The 16,943-nt window shown below is 42.3% G+C and overlaps 1 protein-coding gene across 2 annotated transcripts in view; it reads right to left on the bottom strand.

Moving 5' to 3' along the window:
• sec23a (Sec23 homolog A, coat complex II component) overlaps window positions 1–16,943 on the bottom strand; it is a 102,240-nt gene that overhangs the window by 43,310 nt on the left and 41,987 nt on the right. For both annotated transcript variants that reach the window (XM_041214620.1, XM_041214621.1), the window contains exons 8-10: window positions 9,777–9,935; window positions 3,215–3,330; window positions 259–382 (exon numbers count right to left, since the gene is read on the bottom strand). In XM_041214620.1, the coding sequence (XP_041070554.1) occupies window positions 259–382; window positions 3,215–3,330; window positions 9,777–9,935 (399 nt within the window). The remainder of the gene's footprint in view (window positions 1–258; window positions 383–3,214; window positions 3,331–9,776; window positions 9,936–16,943) is intronic.

Raw genomic sequence — 16,943 nt, 5'->3', positions numbered from 1 at the left:
TTTCTGGTAACATTCCTAGCAATTTACTTTCTGTAGAAATTCTTATCCAGGTGTAACATTCCTTACTAATGTCATATTGTGTTTCAATGAACTAAAAAGGGAATTAATTTTACATTCCAATAGTGGAATATGGGAACATTTGAGGGGGTCTGATATTTGTTAATATGATTTCTGGGAATCTTTAGAATTCAGGAAGGCAGCCTCCAATCACAGTTCGTAATAATAAAATGGGTTATGGTGAGAAACTGTCACTCTTACCTTAATTTCTAGTGTACCACCAAAAGCCATTTTAAATTGCCCCTGAATATCCTTTGTAAATACTCGCTGAAAGGTTTGCTTAAATAGAGACGTGTTGAAGGAGTCCCCCATCACCATGTAACCCCTGAAGAAAGGGTAAGGAAAAGAGTTATAATAAACACCAACAAAAACAGGAAATGCTGGAAAAACTCAGCAGGTCTAGCAGCATCTGTGGAGAGAGAAACAGTTTCTCCAGAGTCCATATAACCTTCTTCAGAGCTGAAGAGAGGTGGAAATTTGATGAAATCTGTGCTGTTTAAAGGGGGTGGAGCAGGTGTGACTAGATAGATGACCAGCGATAGGTGGGACAAAGCAGAGATTGACAAAGATGTCATGGTCTAAAGGACAAAGGCAGTGTTAATATTTGTCCTTTGGTTCATGAAATCTTTGTCAATCTGTCCCCACCTATTGCTGGCCTTCTATCCAGCATCACCTGCTCCACCCCCCCTTAAACAGTACAGATTTCATCAGATTTCCAATTTTCTTCAGCTCAGAAGAAGGGTCATATGGACTCGTAACGTTAACTCTGCTTCTCTCTCCACAGATGCTGCTAGACTTGCTGAGCTTTTCCAGCATTTTCTATTTTTGTTTCAGGTTTCCATCATCTGTAGTATTTTGCTTTTATTTATATTACAATAAACAGCAACTTTTTCTTCAAATGTGATGGAATAAAACATGAAAAATACATAATTTTGAAAACAAAGAACATAAAATCAGATGCAAATGTTAGTTTGATTGTTAACTGCAACATAATCAGACTGCCAACTGGAAAGTCAGAGTTCAAATCCCACTCCTGCATCATCAATGCTCAAGTTTGCTCCAGGAGATATGTTAGTATTCAAGCTTTAGCATGTTAAGTGAACACAAATGATAGGTGGGAGCTGTTGTGGTGGAAGGAATTAGATGGAGAAAGGTTTGTTCTTCCATTGCTTGAAATCATCTTTTGGGATTAACAGTAAGCTGTATTCACGATAGCTATTTGCTGAACCAGTGAATGTTCACGGAGATTTACAATAGAATTGAGGCAAGGGGAAGAATTTAAAAGAAATTTTTTAACAAATCTGTACAAATGAGAACATATACATAGATTTAAGAATTTTACTTGTTTAAAAACCTAACAAGCTCTATCAGAATAACCCTGCAGCAAAACTAACCTATTCCACGTGTTCAACAAAACAGCCTAATGGGTAAAGTGTGCAATTTATAATGTCTGCCAGCTTTTATGCCCCTTGAATACAATGTGGCTTTATTTTCTAGGAAGCATTAAATCTTCAAACAACTTGAAACAAAATCTAGCACAGTAACATGTAAAACATGACATTTAATACAATTTTCTAAGATTAGGTGCTGCATCTGGAGAAATATAAAATAATAATAGGGATACAAACTATGCACTCGTACCACATTTTCAGGGGAGCACCAAGAAATTAGGTGCTCCTGCAATGGATAAGACAAGAAAGAAAAGAAAGTTACCCAAAGTAGATTTTGAAGTGGTGAGATCAAGAATGTCATCATTTGGGGGTACGAGCAAGCTTGAATTCTAAGATGCAACTAAGATATTTTCCTTATCCAATCAATCAAAATTTAAAACTAAGTTAGAAGGGTGCATATTTGTCACAAAAAAAGCTTGGTCCAAGCACTTCAAAGAACAAATTGCAATACATTATTTGAAATTAATCCTGAATAATGATCATATGGCAACAGCTAATTACAGATTACGAGCTCAATAATAATCCTATGTTCAAATTTACAAGCTTTCATTCAAAAAGTTTCAAAAGGTATACATTAATCTATAAGATTTGCATAAGGGCAGAAAGAAATACCCATGTTTGTTTAAATAAAAACATATTACAAAATGTAAACCTTTAAAGGAACATGGCAGGATTTACATAAATTCTGAAAACAGAGCAAGATTGCATCAGGCATCATCTAAACTCAGTAAATTCATAAAACTGAGAACAGCTGCAAACCTTTTACCTATTTTCCAACTGTCTAGATATGTAACAGAACAATTTTGTACACTTTTTGGCAGCCTTCCATCATGAGGTGATGGTTTGTGCCCTAGTGGTCAACTCTGTGTTAAACTTGGCCTAGTCTGGCTCAGGAGCCCCACTTTGGCATGGCAATTTCTGGTACATTTGCTGCAGAGGGAGACAATGGACTGAGCAGGTGCAGGATTGACTGGCCTCTGTTTTTCTCTGGGCCCTCTTCTTGGTCAGCTGAGCTTTCTATTTCTAACTCTTCCAATGCTCCTCCAAACAGACAGCTTCCAGAAGCCACGGCCATCAGTGACTATGTCCCAGTTCACTGTGCCAATGCCTGCCACCTTCATATCTTGCTTGCAGATGTGCCTTTAGCAGATTGTTGGTAGTATGGCAACATCATGGACCACAACATTTGTCTTTCTGATGCTGACGGTCCAAACAAACTCTTTACAGCATGTAGGAGTCTATTCATTTGCTGCTGAAGGTGTTCCTCAGCATGGAATGCTAGTGCTGCATCATTAGCATAGAGCATCATACAATATTAAAGCATTAAACCTTCGTAAAACTTTAGAAGCAGAGAATTCATTGGATTGTACTGAAGGCCTAATTTAAACATTACAATGAAAGGAGAAATGATTTGCTAGGAATTTAATCCTTTTCCTGAGAATCTCAACTCATTTCTTTCAGCTTTCTTTTTCATACACGCCAGAAAAGTAGAATAGTGCCTTGAAAGGACAGATTTTGATTGGAAAATTGTAGTGGATCAAACTTGCTTGGAAAAACCTAGCCCGAACACATTCAAGAAAATAAATCATGGAATTTATTCCCTGCACTTTCATCGCTGCTGTCCATGCATTTTATGGATTACGATTTGACTTTGGCACAGTAGGATTAGTAATTTGATTAGAATACCACACACAGTTTGTACTCACCCGGTATGATTTGGGCAGCATTTCATTTCATTGAGACCAGTCTGATCCAATGCACAGGCATAGATGTCAATAACATGGCCATTTGCTGCTGCTCGATTTGACAAGGCTTCATAATGCTGCAACAAGAGTAAAGCATAAAATACTGAAATATTAAACCAACTCAAAGTCTCCTACACACAATAAGCATGGTACAATAAAATTCTCGGCCAGTACCACTTATCCTTTCTATCGAAACAGTTCTGCTAAATATGTTGTCAACTGATTGCTACCTGAAGAGAGAGAACGTGCAAGGTTATGGGCATAAGGCAGGGGGGTGGGACTAGGTGGAATGCACTTTTAAGGAGCCAGTGCAGAATTGATGTGATGAATGGCCTCCTTCTGCATTGTAAAGATACTGTGATATTGTGAAATTATATTAATGAATTATTCGTTTTTTTATTATTCATTTTCCTAATTGCTCAAGAAGGCAGCAGTGAACTGCATTCTTGAACTGCTGCAGTCCCTGTGGTGTAGGTACCCCACAGTGCTGTTAGGGAAGGGGTTCTAGGATTTTGACCCAGCGACAGTGAGGGAACAGTGATATAGCTCCAAGTCAGGATGGTAAGTGGCTTGGAGGAGGACTTCTAGGTGGTGGCGTTCCCATGTGACTGCTGCCCTTGTCGTTCTAGATGGTAGCAGTCATTGGTTTGGAAGATGATGTCTAAGGAATCTTGGTGAGTTCCTGCAGTGCATCGTGTAGATGGTACACAATGCGGCCACTGTTCGTCAGTGGTGGGAGGAGTGAATGTTTGTAGAACAGGTGCCAATTATGCAGACTGCTTTGTCCTGGATGGTGTTGAGTTTCTTGAGTGTTGTTGGAGCTGCATTCATCCTGGCAAGTGAAGAGTATTCCATCACATTCCTGACTTGTGCCTTGTAGATAGTGAACAGGCTCTGAGGAATCAGGAGGTGAGTTCCTTGCCACAGAATTCCTGGCCTCTGACCTGCTCTTGTAGCCATAGTATTTATATGGCTAGTCCAGTTCAGTTTCTGGTCAATGGTAACCTCCAATATGTTGATAGTGGGGGATTCCGTGATGGTAAAGCCATTGAATTTTAAGGGGAAGTAGTTAGATTCTCTCTTGTTGGAGGTAGTCATTGCTTGGCGCTTGTGGGGCACAAATGTTACTTGTCACTTGTCAGACCAAGCCTGGGTATTGTCCAGGTCTTGCTGCATTTGGACACGGACAGCTTCAGTATCTGAGGAATTGCAAATGGTGCTGAACATTATACAATCATCAGCAAACATCCCCACTCCTGACCTTATGATGGCAGGAAAGTCACTGATGAAGCAGCTGAAGACGGTGAGCCGAGGAACTCCTGCAGTGATGTCCTGGAACTGAGATGACTGACCTCCAACCACCACAACCATTTTCCATTGTGCTAGGTATGACTCCAACCAGCGGAGAGTTTTCCCCGATTCCTATTGACTCCAGTTTTGCTAAGGCTCCTCAATGTCAAGGGCAGTCACTCACACCTCGCCTCTGGAGTTCAGCTCTTTTGTCCATCTTTGGACCAAGGGTGTAATGTGATCAGGAGCGGAGTGACCCTGGTGGAACCCAAACTGAGCATCAATAAGCAGGTTGTTGCTAAGCAAGTGCCACTTGATAGCACTGTTGATGGCCCCTTCCATCACTTTACTGATGATCGAGAGTAGACTGATGGGGTGGTAATAGGCCGGGTTGGAGTTACCTTGCATTTTGTGTACAGGACATCCCTGGGCAATTTTGCACATTTCTGGGTAGACGTCAGTGTTGTAGCTGTACTGAAACAGCTTGGCTGGGGACGCGGCAAGTTCTGGAGCACGAGTCTTCAGTACTCTGGAATATTCTCAGGGCTCAGAGCCTTTGCAGTATTCAGTGCCTTCAGCCTTTTCTTGATATCACAAGGAGTGAATCTAATTGGCTGGAAACTGGCATCTGTGACGCTGGGTACCTTGGAGGAGGCCAAGATGGATCATCCACTCGGCACTTCTAGCTGAAGATTGTTGCGAATGCTTCAGCCTTATCTTTTGCACTGATGTGCTGGGCTCCCCCATCATTGAGGATGGGGATATTTGTGGAGCCTTCTCCTCCAGTGAGTTGTTTGATTGCCCACCACCATTCACGACTGGATGTAGCAGGACTGCAGAGCTGAGATCTGATCCGCTGGTTGTGGATTCACTTAGCTCTGTCTATCACTTGCTGCTTATGCTGTTTGGCACGCAAGTATTACAGCTTCACCAGGTTGACACTTCATTCTTAGGCATGCCTGGTGCTGCTCCTGGCATGCCCTCTTGCAACCTTCATTGAACCAGGGCTGATCCCTTGGCTTGGTGGTAACGGCAGAGTGAAGGTACGATATGCTGGTCCACGAGGTGACAAATTGTGGATGAATACAATTCTGCTGTTGCTGCTGGCAGCCAACAGCACCTCATGGCTGCCCAGCTCTGAGTTGCTAGGTCTGTTCAAAATCTATCCCGTTCAGCACAGTGGTAGTGCCACACAACATGATGGAGAGTATCCTCAGTATGAAGACGGCACTTCGTCTCCACAGAGACTGTGTGGTGATCACTCCGACTAATATGTCATGGGCGGATGCATCTGTGACTGGCAGGTTGATGAGGGTGAGGCAGAGTAAGTTTTTCTCTGATTGGTTCCCTCACAACCTGTTGCAGACCTAGTCTAACAGCTATGTCTTTTAGGACTCAGCCAGCTCGGTCTGTGGTGGTGTTACTGAGCCACTCTTGGTGATGGACATTGAAGTCTCCCACTCAGGGTACATTCTACACCCTTACCACCCTCAGTGCTTCTGCCAAGTGGTTTCAACTGATTCAGCAGCTGAGGGTGGAGCGGTATGTGGTAATCAGCAGAACGTTTCCTTGCCCATGTTTGACCTGATGCCACGAGACTTCATGGGGTCCAGAGTCGATGTTGAGGGGTCCCAGCGCAACTCCCTCACAACTGTATACCACTGTGCCACCACATACTGTCATATCCCACCGGCAGGACAGACACAGGGATGGTGATGGTGTTGGCTGGAACGTAATCTGTAAAGTATAATTCCATGCGTATGACCACATCAGGCTGTTGCTTGATTAGTCCATGAGACAGCTCTCCCAATTTTGGCACAAGCTCCCAGATGTAAGGAAGGAGGACTTTGCAGGGTCGACAGGGCTGGGTATTTTTACATTCATTTACAGGGTGTGGGCATTGCTGGCTAGGCCAACATTTATTGCCCATCCCTGTTTGCCCTTGAGAAGTTGGTAGTGAGCTGTATTCTTGAACCGCTGCAGTCCCTGTGGTATGGGTACACCCACAGTTCTGTTAGGGAGAGAGTTCCAGGATTTTGACTCAGCGACAGCGAAGGAACGATGATATATTTCCAAGTCACGATGGTGAGTGGCTTGGAGGGGAACTTCCAGGTGGTGGTGTTCTGATGCATCTGCTGCACTTGTTCTTCTAGATAGTAGTGGTTGTGGGTTTGGCAAGTGCTGCCGTTTCCGGTGCTGAGGTCGATGCAGTTGGATACAACTGAATGGCTTGCTAGGCTATTTCAGAGGGCACTTCAAAATCAACCATATTGCTGTGGGTCTGGAGTCACATGTAGGCCAGACCAGGTAAAGACAGCAGATTTCCTTCCCTAAAGGACATTAGTGAACCAGATGGGTTTTTAAAACAATGGACAATGGGTTCATAGTCATCACTAGACTTTTAATGCCAAATTTTTGTTGAATTCAAATTCCACTATCTGCCTGGCAGGATTCAAGTCCGGGTCCCCAGAGCATTACCCTGGGTCTCTGGATTATTAATCCAGTGACAATACCACTAGGCCAACACACTTAAGACAAAAGAGAGTAAAAGATGGTTGGCATTACCTTAGTGTGTGATGGAAGTTCGACTTGGCTTCCAAAGAAAGATTAGATAAACATGTGTAATGAAAAATTTTGCAGGCCTACAGGGAAAGGGCAGGAGATTGACACTATCCAAGTTGCTCTTGCTGAGAAGCCAGCATGGACATGAAAAATTGAATGACCTCCTTCTGTGCTGTAACCATTCTATGATTCTATGGCTCAGAAGGTCAGGAAGTAGAATCAGTATGGATTGAGATTAGGAATTACAAGGGTCAGAAAAACAAGGGTCAGAAAAACATTGGCAGAAGTAGTTTATTGGCCACCTAACAGTAGTTATACTTAATTGAAACTTATAACAAAGGCAATGATAATAATTGTGGGAACTTTAATCTTCATATGGACTGGACCACTCAAATTGGCAAAGGTGTCTGGAAGATGAACTTGTAGAATGCTTTTGACAGTTTCCTGGAGCAATATGTTGTGGAGCCAACTAGGGGTAAAGCTATTCTAGATCTATCTTTATGCAATGGCCAGGGTTAATTAATGAAGTGATCATAATAAAACTGAATTCCATTTTTAAGTTGGAAAGCAACATACTCCAGGCCTAAATAAGAACTTAAACTTAAACGAAGTCAATTACAGGTATGAAAGGGGGATTGAGGGAGTATGAGGTTGATTGGATGAAAACACTAAAAGGAACAACCATAAATACACAATGGGAAACAGTTAAAGAAACAATCAAAAATGTTCAACAAAACTACATTCCACTGAAAAATAAAAAAACTAAGCAGGAAAGATCTATTCGTGGCTAAGGAACCTAAGGATACTCTTACATTAAAATAAGAGGCTATAATATTGCAAAGAACTGTACTAAGTCTGAAGATTGGGTGTGTTTTAGAAGCCAACAGAGGGCCACCAAAAAGGGAAAAAAGAGAATAGGAGAGTAAACTAGCCAGGAATATAAAAACAGAATGTAAGAACCTTTACAAGTATATAAAAAGGAAGAGAACAGCTAAAGTAAATGATGGTTCCTCAGAGGCAAAGACAGGAGAAATTATCATGGAAATGGCAGAGATATTGAACAAATATTTTGTATCTGTCTTCACAGTGGAAGACACATTTCAGAAATAGAAGGTAAACAACGGGCTAATAAGAGCAAGGAACTAATGGTAATTAATATCAGCAGAGAAAAAGTATTAGAGAAACTTAAGTGACTAAAAATCCAACAAATCCCTGGGACCTGATGGTCAACATTGTAGGGTTCTAAAAGAGATGGCTGCAGAGATGGTGGATATGCTGGTTATGATTTTTCAAAATTCTTGAGGTCCCGGCAGATTGGTAATTAGCAAATGCAACTCCACTATTCAAGAAAAGAGCAAGAGAGAAAACTAGGAACTAGAGACCAGTTAGCCTGACATCCGTCATCTGGAAAATGCTGCAATCTACTAAGGAGGTCTTAACAATGCACTTAGAAAACATAGTATGATCAGACAAAGTTAACATGGTTTTTACACAAGGGAAATCTTGTTTGACAAATTTATTGAAGTTTTTTGAGGATGTAGCTAATAGGAATGACAAGGGAAACCAGTAGATATGATATACTTGGATTTCCAGAAGGCATTTGATAAGGTGCCACACAGAAGGTTTATAGGAAAGATAAGGGCTCATGAAGTTGGGGATAATATATCAGCATGGATGGATAATTGGTTAATGGATAGGAAGCATAAAGTACAGATGAACTGAACATTTTCAAGCTGGCAAGCTGTGATTAGTGGAGTGCTGCAAGGATCAGTTCTGGGGCCTCAGCTACTTACAATCTATATCAATGACTTTGACGGAGACACAAGAGTAACGTATCTACATTTGCTGATGATACAAAGCTTGGTGGGAACGCAAGCCGAGGAGAACACAAGGAGGCTGCAAAGAGATATAGACAGGTTCAGTGAGTGGGCAACTAGGTGGCTGATGGAGGAAGTAAGAGGTTATTCATTCTGGTTGAAAGAATAGAAACGCAGAATACGTTTAAAAGGCATTAAATGTGTAAACATTCATGTTCAGAGGGACTTGCCTGTACTTGTACAAGGAACACAGCTGGCACACAGGTACAGCAACCAATTAAGGCGGCAAGTAGCACGTTAGTTTTTGTTGCAAGGACGAGTGTACAAAATTGGAGTCTTGCTACAGTTGTATAGGGCATTGGTGAGATCACACGTTGAGTACTGTGCGCAATTTTGCTCTCCATATTAAGGAAGGATATACTTGCATCGGAGGCAAAGGTTCACTAGATTGGTTCTTCGGATGAGAGGGTTGTCCTATGATGAGAGGGTAAGTAAATTGGGTCAATATTCTCTGGAGTTTAGAAAGATGAAGAGTGGTCTGATTGAAACATCTAAGACTCTGAAGGGGTTTGATAGGGTAGATACTGAGATTGTTTCCCCTGGCAGTGGAATAAAGAATACAGGCACAGCCTCGGGCTTAAAGGTCAATCATTTAGGACTAAGATGAGCAGAAATTTCTTCACTCAAGTTTGATAGTCTTTAGAATTCTCTACCCCAGCAGGGTGGAACAAGTTTTGAACTCTATTCCACAAACAGCAGTCAACTAGTTAATTTTGAATCTGAGAGCAATAGGGCTAAATAGTCTACTCCTGTTCCTATGTTCTTATTTGTGAAAATAAATGTATAATATTTACCTTCATGGCTTTCTTCATATATTTAATGTTGTCTTTCTCAATGTCATGCCAAGATCTGATAGGTGTCTTTAGATCATCACCCACAACCATTCCAGGTCCTTGTGTGGCTGGGCCCCCAATGAACAACATCACCCGACCTCCAGTGTTGGGGAAAGTGCACTGTTTCAAAAGAAGAAAAATCATATAAAACACAAATGAAAATATAGCCAGTTAAGAAATTAACCAAAAACATTACAATGCAACATGGCACTATATTACCGCTTTGTATGGGCTTTAAGGTATAACTCAATTTTGTAAAAATTCTGACTAATTTAGGTAATGTTTTTCTAAATCTTTGACAATTTAGATATTTCATACAATCTTGTATTATTTGAAATGAATGCGATTTTGAATACCAGCAATATTATTGGGTATTCAATAGGTTTGTCTGAATAAGTTTCAATTTTATCCTAGAGGACAGAAGGACAGCAAAGTCAACGTCAATAGATCTGGCCATTGATATTATTAGGATTAAGGTTTAGGAGTAAAGTATGAAAAGATTGTTTTATTTTTCATAACACAGAGAGACTTTGAGTTGTGTATGAGCAAAAAGAGTTAAATGTCAACATACAGAAATCACTAAAAGTGAGCGCACAGGTACAAAAAGCAATCAAAATAGGCTAATGAAACATTGGCCTTTATCTCAAAGTAGTTGGAATTTAAAAGTGAATAAGTAATGTCTCAGTTCATCTCACTGGAGAGTCTAGAACTAGAGAACACAGACACAAGATAAGGGGTTGACCCTTTAGGACTGAGGAGAAATTTCTTTAATCATCTTTGTGAATCTTTGGAATTCACCATCCCAATGGGCTGCAAATGCCCAGTAACTAAGTATATTTAGGATAGAGATTAATATATTTTTGAACTAAAGAAATCAGGGTTATGCAAATTGATGGCAAATAGAGCTCAGATATAAAATCAGCCGTGGTCTTGCTGAATGGCAGAGCCGGCTCTAGGGGCCTTATGGCCTATTCCTAATCCTATTTCTTCTGTTCAGATCCATGGAGCTTGGATAAAACACAGCTAAAGAATGCTGGCCATGGAAGGTGAGACGATAGCGAAATAAACTAGCAATCTAGAGGCCCAGGCTAATACTCTGGTGGCACGTGTTCAAATCCCGCCACTGCAGCTGGTGGACTTTAAATTCAATTAACAAAAAAAAATTTGATTAATTAATAAATCTGGAATTGAAAGCTAATCTCAGTAACGGTGCCCCTGAAACTATCGATTGTTGTAAAAATCAATGACCTTCCCATCATCAGAAGTGGGGAAGTTCACTGATGATGGCACAATGTTCAGCACCATTTGCAACTCAGATACTGAAGCAGCTAGTGTCAATATGCAGCAAGACCTGGACAACATTCAGGCTTGGGCTGATAAGTGGCAAGGTACATGGAGGTCCCACACGTGCTGACAATCATCTCCAACAAGAGAAAATTCATCCATCTCCCCTTGACATTCAATGGCATTACCATCACTGAATTTCCCCACTATCAATATCCTGGGTGTTACCAGTGACCAGAAACTGAACGGGACAAGCCATATAAATACTGTGGCTACAAGAGCCAATCAGTAGCTAGGAATTCTGCAACAAGGAACTCACCTTCTGACGCCCCAAAGCCTGTCCACCATCTACAAGGCACAAGTTAGGAGAGTGATGGAATACTCCCCACTTGCCTGGATGAGTGCAGCTCCAACAACACTCTAGAAGCTCAACATCATCCAGGATAAAGCAGCCCACTTAACTGGCACCACCCCATCCACCATCTCAAACATTCACTCCTTTGAACACCAATGCAGAGTCAGCAGTGTGTACTATCTACAAGATGCACTGCAGCAACTCAGCATGGTTCCTTCAACAGTACTTTCCAAACCCATGACCTCCACCACCTAGGACAAGGGCAGCATCACCTGCAAGTTCCCCACCAAGCCACACATCACCCTGACTTGGAAATTATATCTTCGTTCCTTCACTGTCTCTAGGTCAAAATCCGGGAAGTCCCTTCCTACCAGCACTGTGGGTGTACCTACAGCTTATGGATTGCAGTGATTCAAGAAGGTGGCTCACCCCCATCTTCTTAAGGGCAATTAGGGATGGGCAATGAATGCTGGCCTAGCCAGTGACGTCCACATCACATGAAAATGAAAAAATATCTGGTTCACTAATGTCCTTTAGGGAAGGAAATCTGTTATCTTGTGATCCCAGGCTCACAGCAATGTGGTTGACTCTTAAATGCTCTGGCAAGACACTCTGTAGTAACCTCCACAGAAAAGTTGAAATGGAATAAAACCGGATGGACCACTGGCATCAAATTAGACACCAGAAATTATAATGGCATGCTAAGTCCTGACAACTCTGCAAAATCTTCCTTATTAATAACTGGAGCTTGTGCTAAAATTAGGAGAGTTGTCCCACAGACTCTCTTAATTCCTTTCCAGGATGTGGGCATTGCTGGTTAGGCCAGCATTTATTGCCCATCCCTAATTACCCTTGAGAAGGTGATAATGAACTGCCTTCTTGAACTGCTGCAGTCCATGTGGTGTAGGAACATCCACAGTGCTGTTACTGAGGGAATTCCAAGATTTTTGGCTCAGCGACAGCGAAGGAATGACAATATATTTCCAAGTCAGGATGGCGAGTGGTTTGGAAGGGATCTTCCAGGTGGTGGTGTTCCCATGTGTTTGCTGCCCTTGTCATTCTAGGTGATAGCAGTCGTGGATTTGCAAGGTGCTGCCTAAGGAAGCTTGGTAAGTTCCTGCAGTGTATTTTATAGATAGTACACAGTGCTGACACTGTTCGTCAGTGGTGGAGGGAGTGAATGTTTGCGGATGGGGTGCCAATCAAGCAGGCCGGATGGTGTCAAGCTTCTTCAATGTTGTTGGAGCTGCACTCGTCCAGGCCAGTGAAGAGTAATCCATCACACTCCTGACTTGCATCTTGTAGATGGTGGACAGACTTTGGGGAGTCAGGAGGTAAGTTACTCACCACAGGATTCCTAGCCTCTGACACAGTACTTATATGTAGCCACAGTACTTATATATCTAGTCCAGTTCAGTTTCTGGTCAATGGTAACCTCCAGGATGTTGGTAGTGGGGGATTCAGCAATGGAAATGCCATTCAATGTCAAGGGGGACGGTTAGGTTCTCTCTTGTTGGAGATGGTCATTGCCTGGCACTTGTGTGGCATGAATGTTACTTGCCACTTATCAACCCAAACCTGGATATTGTCCAGGTCTTGCTGCATTTGGACATGGACTGCTTCGATATCCAAGGAGTCACGAATGGTGCTGATCATTGTGCAATCAGCAGTAAGCATACCCATTTCTGACCTTATGATGGAAGGAAGTTCATTGATGAAGCATCTGAAGATGGTTGGGCTGAGGACACTACCTTGAGGAACTCCTGCAGTATTATCCTGGAACTGAGGTGACCGACCTCCAACAACCGCAACCATCTTCCTTTGTGCTCGGTATGATTCCAACCAGCCGAGAGTTTTCCTTGATTCCCATCGACTCCAGTTTTACTAGGGCTCTTTACTGCCACACTCGTCCAAATGCTGCCTTGATGTCAAGGACAGTCATTCTCACCTTACCTAGTCTAGTCAAGCAATAGCCTGATGTATCATATTCACTGAATCCTGAATCACGCCTTAAAGCCAAAGTCCCAGACACCACCATCGGATATGTCTTGTTTCACTGGCAGGACCGTCCCACAAGGGGTGACAGAACAGTGATATACAGTCAGGAGGAGTTGCCATGGGAGTCCTCAACATTGACTTTGAACCCCATGAGCCCATATGGCATCAGGTGAAACATGGGCAAGGAAACCTCCTGCTGATTAGCACCGACTGCCCTCCCTCAGCTGGTGAATCAGAATTCACCTGTGTTGAGCATCACAGAAGAAACACTGAGCCTGGCAAGAGCACAAGATGTACCCTGGGTGGGGGTCTTCAATGTTCACCACCAAGTGTGGTTCAGTAGCACCACTATTGACCAAGCTGGCTGAGTCCTGAAAGGTATATCTGCCAGACTGAGCCTGTGGCAAGCGGTGAAGGTACCAACAAGGAGAAGATAAACTAGACCTTGTCCTCACCAATATATCACAGATGTATCTGTCCATAACAGTATTGGCAGGAGTGACCACCGCACAGTCCTTGAGGAGGCAAAATCCTGTCTTTACACTGTGGATACCCTCCATTGTGTTGTGTGGCACAACCATCATGCTAAATGGGATAGATTCAGAACAGATCTAACAACTCAAAACTGGGCATTCATGAAGCACTGGCATGAACTGCAAAACTGCATTCAACCACAACCTGCAACCTCATTGCCTGACATAGCTCTCATTCCACCATTACCACCAAGCCAAAGGACCAACCTTGTTTCAATGAAGAGTGCATGAGAGCATGCTTGCAGCAGCACCAGACATACCTAAAAATAAGGTGTCAACCTGAAGTTACAACACAAGGCTATTTGCATGCCAAACAGCAGGAGCAGCATTAATGGTGGTGGACAAACAAAAAACTAACTGGAGGAGGCCACCTCACAAACATTCCATCCTCATTAATGGGGGAGCCCAGCACACCAGTGCAAAAGACAAGGTTGAAACACTTGCTACCATCTTCAGCCAGAAGTGCCACGTGGGTGATCAATCTCTGCCTCCTTCTGAGGTTCCCAGCATCATAAATGCCAATCTTCAGCAAATTCAATTCATTCCACATAATATCTAGATACGGCTGAAGGCATGGGTTACTGCTAAGGCTGTGACACCTGACAACAAGCTGGCAGTAGAACTGAAAACTTGTGCTCCAGAACTGGCCTGCCTCTAGCCAAGCTGTTGTGGCATATACATGACAATCATGAAAACTGGCTAGGTATATCCTATCCACAAAAGGCAGGACAAATCTAATCCAACCAGTTACCACTCCATCAGTCTACTCTCCATCATCAGGTGGACGGTGTCGTAGACAATGCTATCAAGTGGCATTTACACAGCAATAGCCTGCTCACTGATGTTCAGTTTGGGTTCCGCCAGGGTCACTTGGCTCTTGACCTCATTATAACCTTGATCCAAACATGGACAAAAAGAGCTGAACACAAGAGGTGAGGTGAGAATGACTGCCCTTGGCATCAAGGCAGCATTTCACCAAGTGCAGCATCAAGCAGCTGTAGAAAAATTAAAGTTAATGGAAATCAGGTGGAAAACCCTCCACTCGTTGAGAGTTGTATATAGCACACAAAAAGATGGTTGAAGTTGTTGAAGACTAATTATCTCAGTAACTCTTTCAAGTACAAACCCATTTCCATCTGTTTCAGATGAAGTTACATTGTTTCATAGTTTGCCATTGTGAGATTTGAACTCTTGATACTCTTTTGAGTAAACCTGTTTCCATCTGTTTCAGATGAAGTTATATTGTTTCATAGTTTGCCATTGTGAGATTTGAACTCTTGATCTTGGGGTTACAAACCCAGTACCATAACCACTTGGCTATTTAGGCCAAGCCCTTGAAAGTACAAACACGTTTCCATCTGCTTCAGATGAAGTTATATTGTTTGCCATTGTGAGATTTGAACTCTTGATCTTGGGGTTACAAACCCAGTACCATGACCACTTGGCTATTTAGGCCAAGCCCTTGAAAGTACAAACACGTTTCCATCTGCTTCAGATGAAGTTATATTGTTTGCCATTGTGAGATTTGAACTCTTGATCTTGGGGTTACAAACCCAGTACCATAACCACTTGGTTATTTATCTCAGTACCAGGACATGACTACAAGAGTTCCTCAGGATGGTGTCCTCAGCCCAACCACCTTCAGCTGCTTCATCAATGCTTCATCATGAGGTCATATGTGGGGATGTTCACAGTTCATTGTACAATGTTCAGTACCATTCACAATTCTTCAGATACAAAAGCAGTCTGTATCCATTTGCAGCAAAACTTGGACATCATCAGGCTTGGCAAGTAACATTCATGCCACACAAGTGCCAGGCAATGATCATCTCCAATAAGAGAGAATCTAGCCATCTCCACTTGCCATTCAATGGCATTACCATCACTGAATCCCCTTCTATTAACATCCTGGGGGTGACCAGAAACTGAACTGATCCAGCCACTTAAATACTGTGGCTACAACAGTAGATCAGAGGCTAGGAATTCTGCAGCTAGTAACTCACCTCCTAACTACCCAAAGTCTGACCACCGTCTACATGGCGCAAGTCGGGAGTGTAATTGAATACTTTACACTTGTCCAGCTGAGTGCAGCTCCAAAAATACGCAAGACGTTTGATGCCATTCAGGTCAAAGCAACTCACTTGTTCAGTCCCCTGTTCATGACCTTAAATATTCACTTGCTCCACCACTGATGCACAGTGGTGCAGTGTGCATCATATACAAGGTGCATTGCAAAAACTGACCAAGCCTCCTTTGATAGCACTTTTCAAATCCTCAACCTCTACTACCTAGAAGGACAAAGGCAGCAGACACATGGAAACATCACCAACTGCAAGCACCCATACAAGCCACATGCCAGACTTTACTTTCATGGGATCAAAATCCTGAAGCTCCCTTCCTAACAGGATTGTGGGTGTGCCAGCACCAGATGGACTGCAGCAGATCAAGAAGGTGGCTCACCACCACTTTCTCAAAAGCGATTAGGTATGGGCAAAAAGTGTTTGGCAGTGATGCCCACATTGCATAAAAGAATTTTTAAAAAAGTACATTGCACCTTCAGCAGAATCAAACCACTGTTTGAAGGGTTAAATTTCGAAGAACAGGTTGCAGGAACTTGGTTTGTACTCCCTTGAGTTTAGAAGGTTAAGAGCTGATCAAAATGATATATAGCAGTTTAATAAAATTGATAGGGAAACTAATTCCTTTGTTTGGGAACTCAAAAAAGGGAATAATTTTAAAATTAGAGTAATGTCATTTAGGAATGAAATCAGGAAGCATTCTTTCACACACAAGGTAATGGAAGTCTGAAACTTGATCCTTCAAAAGACTGTGAATTGAGTCAATTAGAATTTTGAAGGTTGAAATTGAAATATCTTTTGCTCTGTGAGGGTACCAAGAAATATGGAACAAAGATGGATTAACCAACACGAGGTATTGATCACCCAATGCTTTAACTCA

This window comes from Carcharodon carcharias, chromosome 20 (assembly GCF_017639515.1).
Source record: "Carcharodon carcharias isolate sCarCar2 chromosome 20, sCarCar2.pri, whole genome shotgun sequence".
Taxonomy (NCBI): Eukaryota; Metazoa; Chordata; class Chondrichthyes; order Lamniformes; family Lamnidae; genus Carcharodon; species Carcharodon carcharias.
The sequence above is the reverse complement of the archived record's forward strand: the minus strand, read 5'-3'. Positions and strand labels throughout refer to the sequence as shown.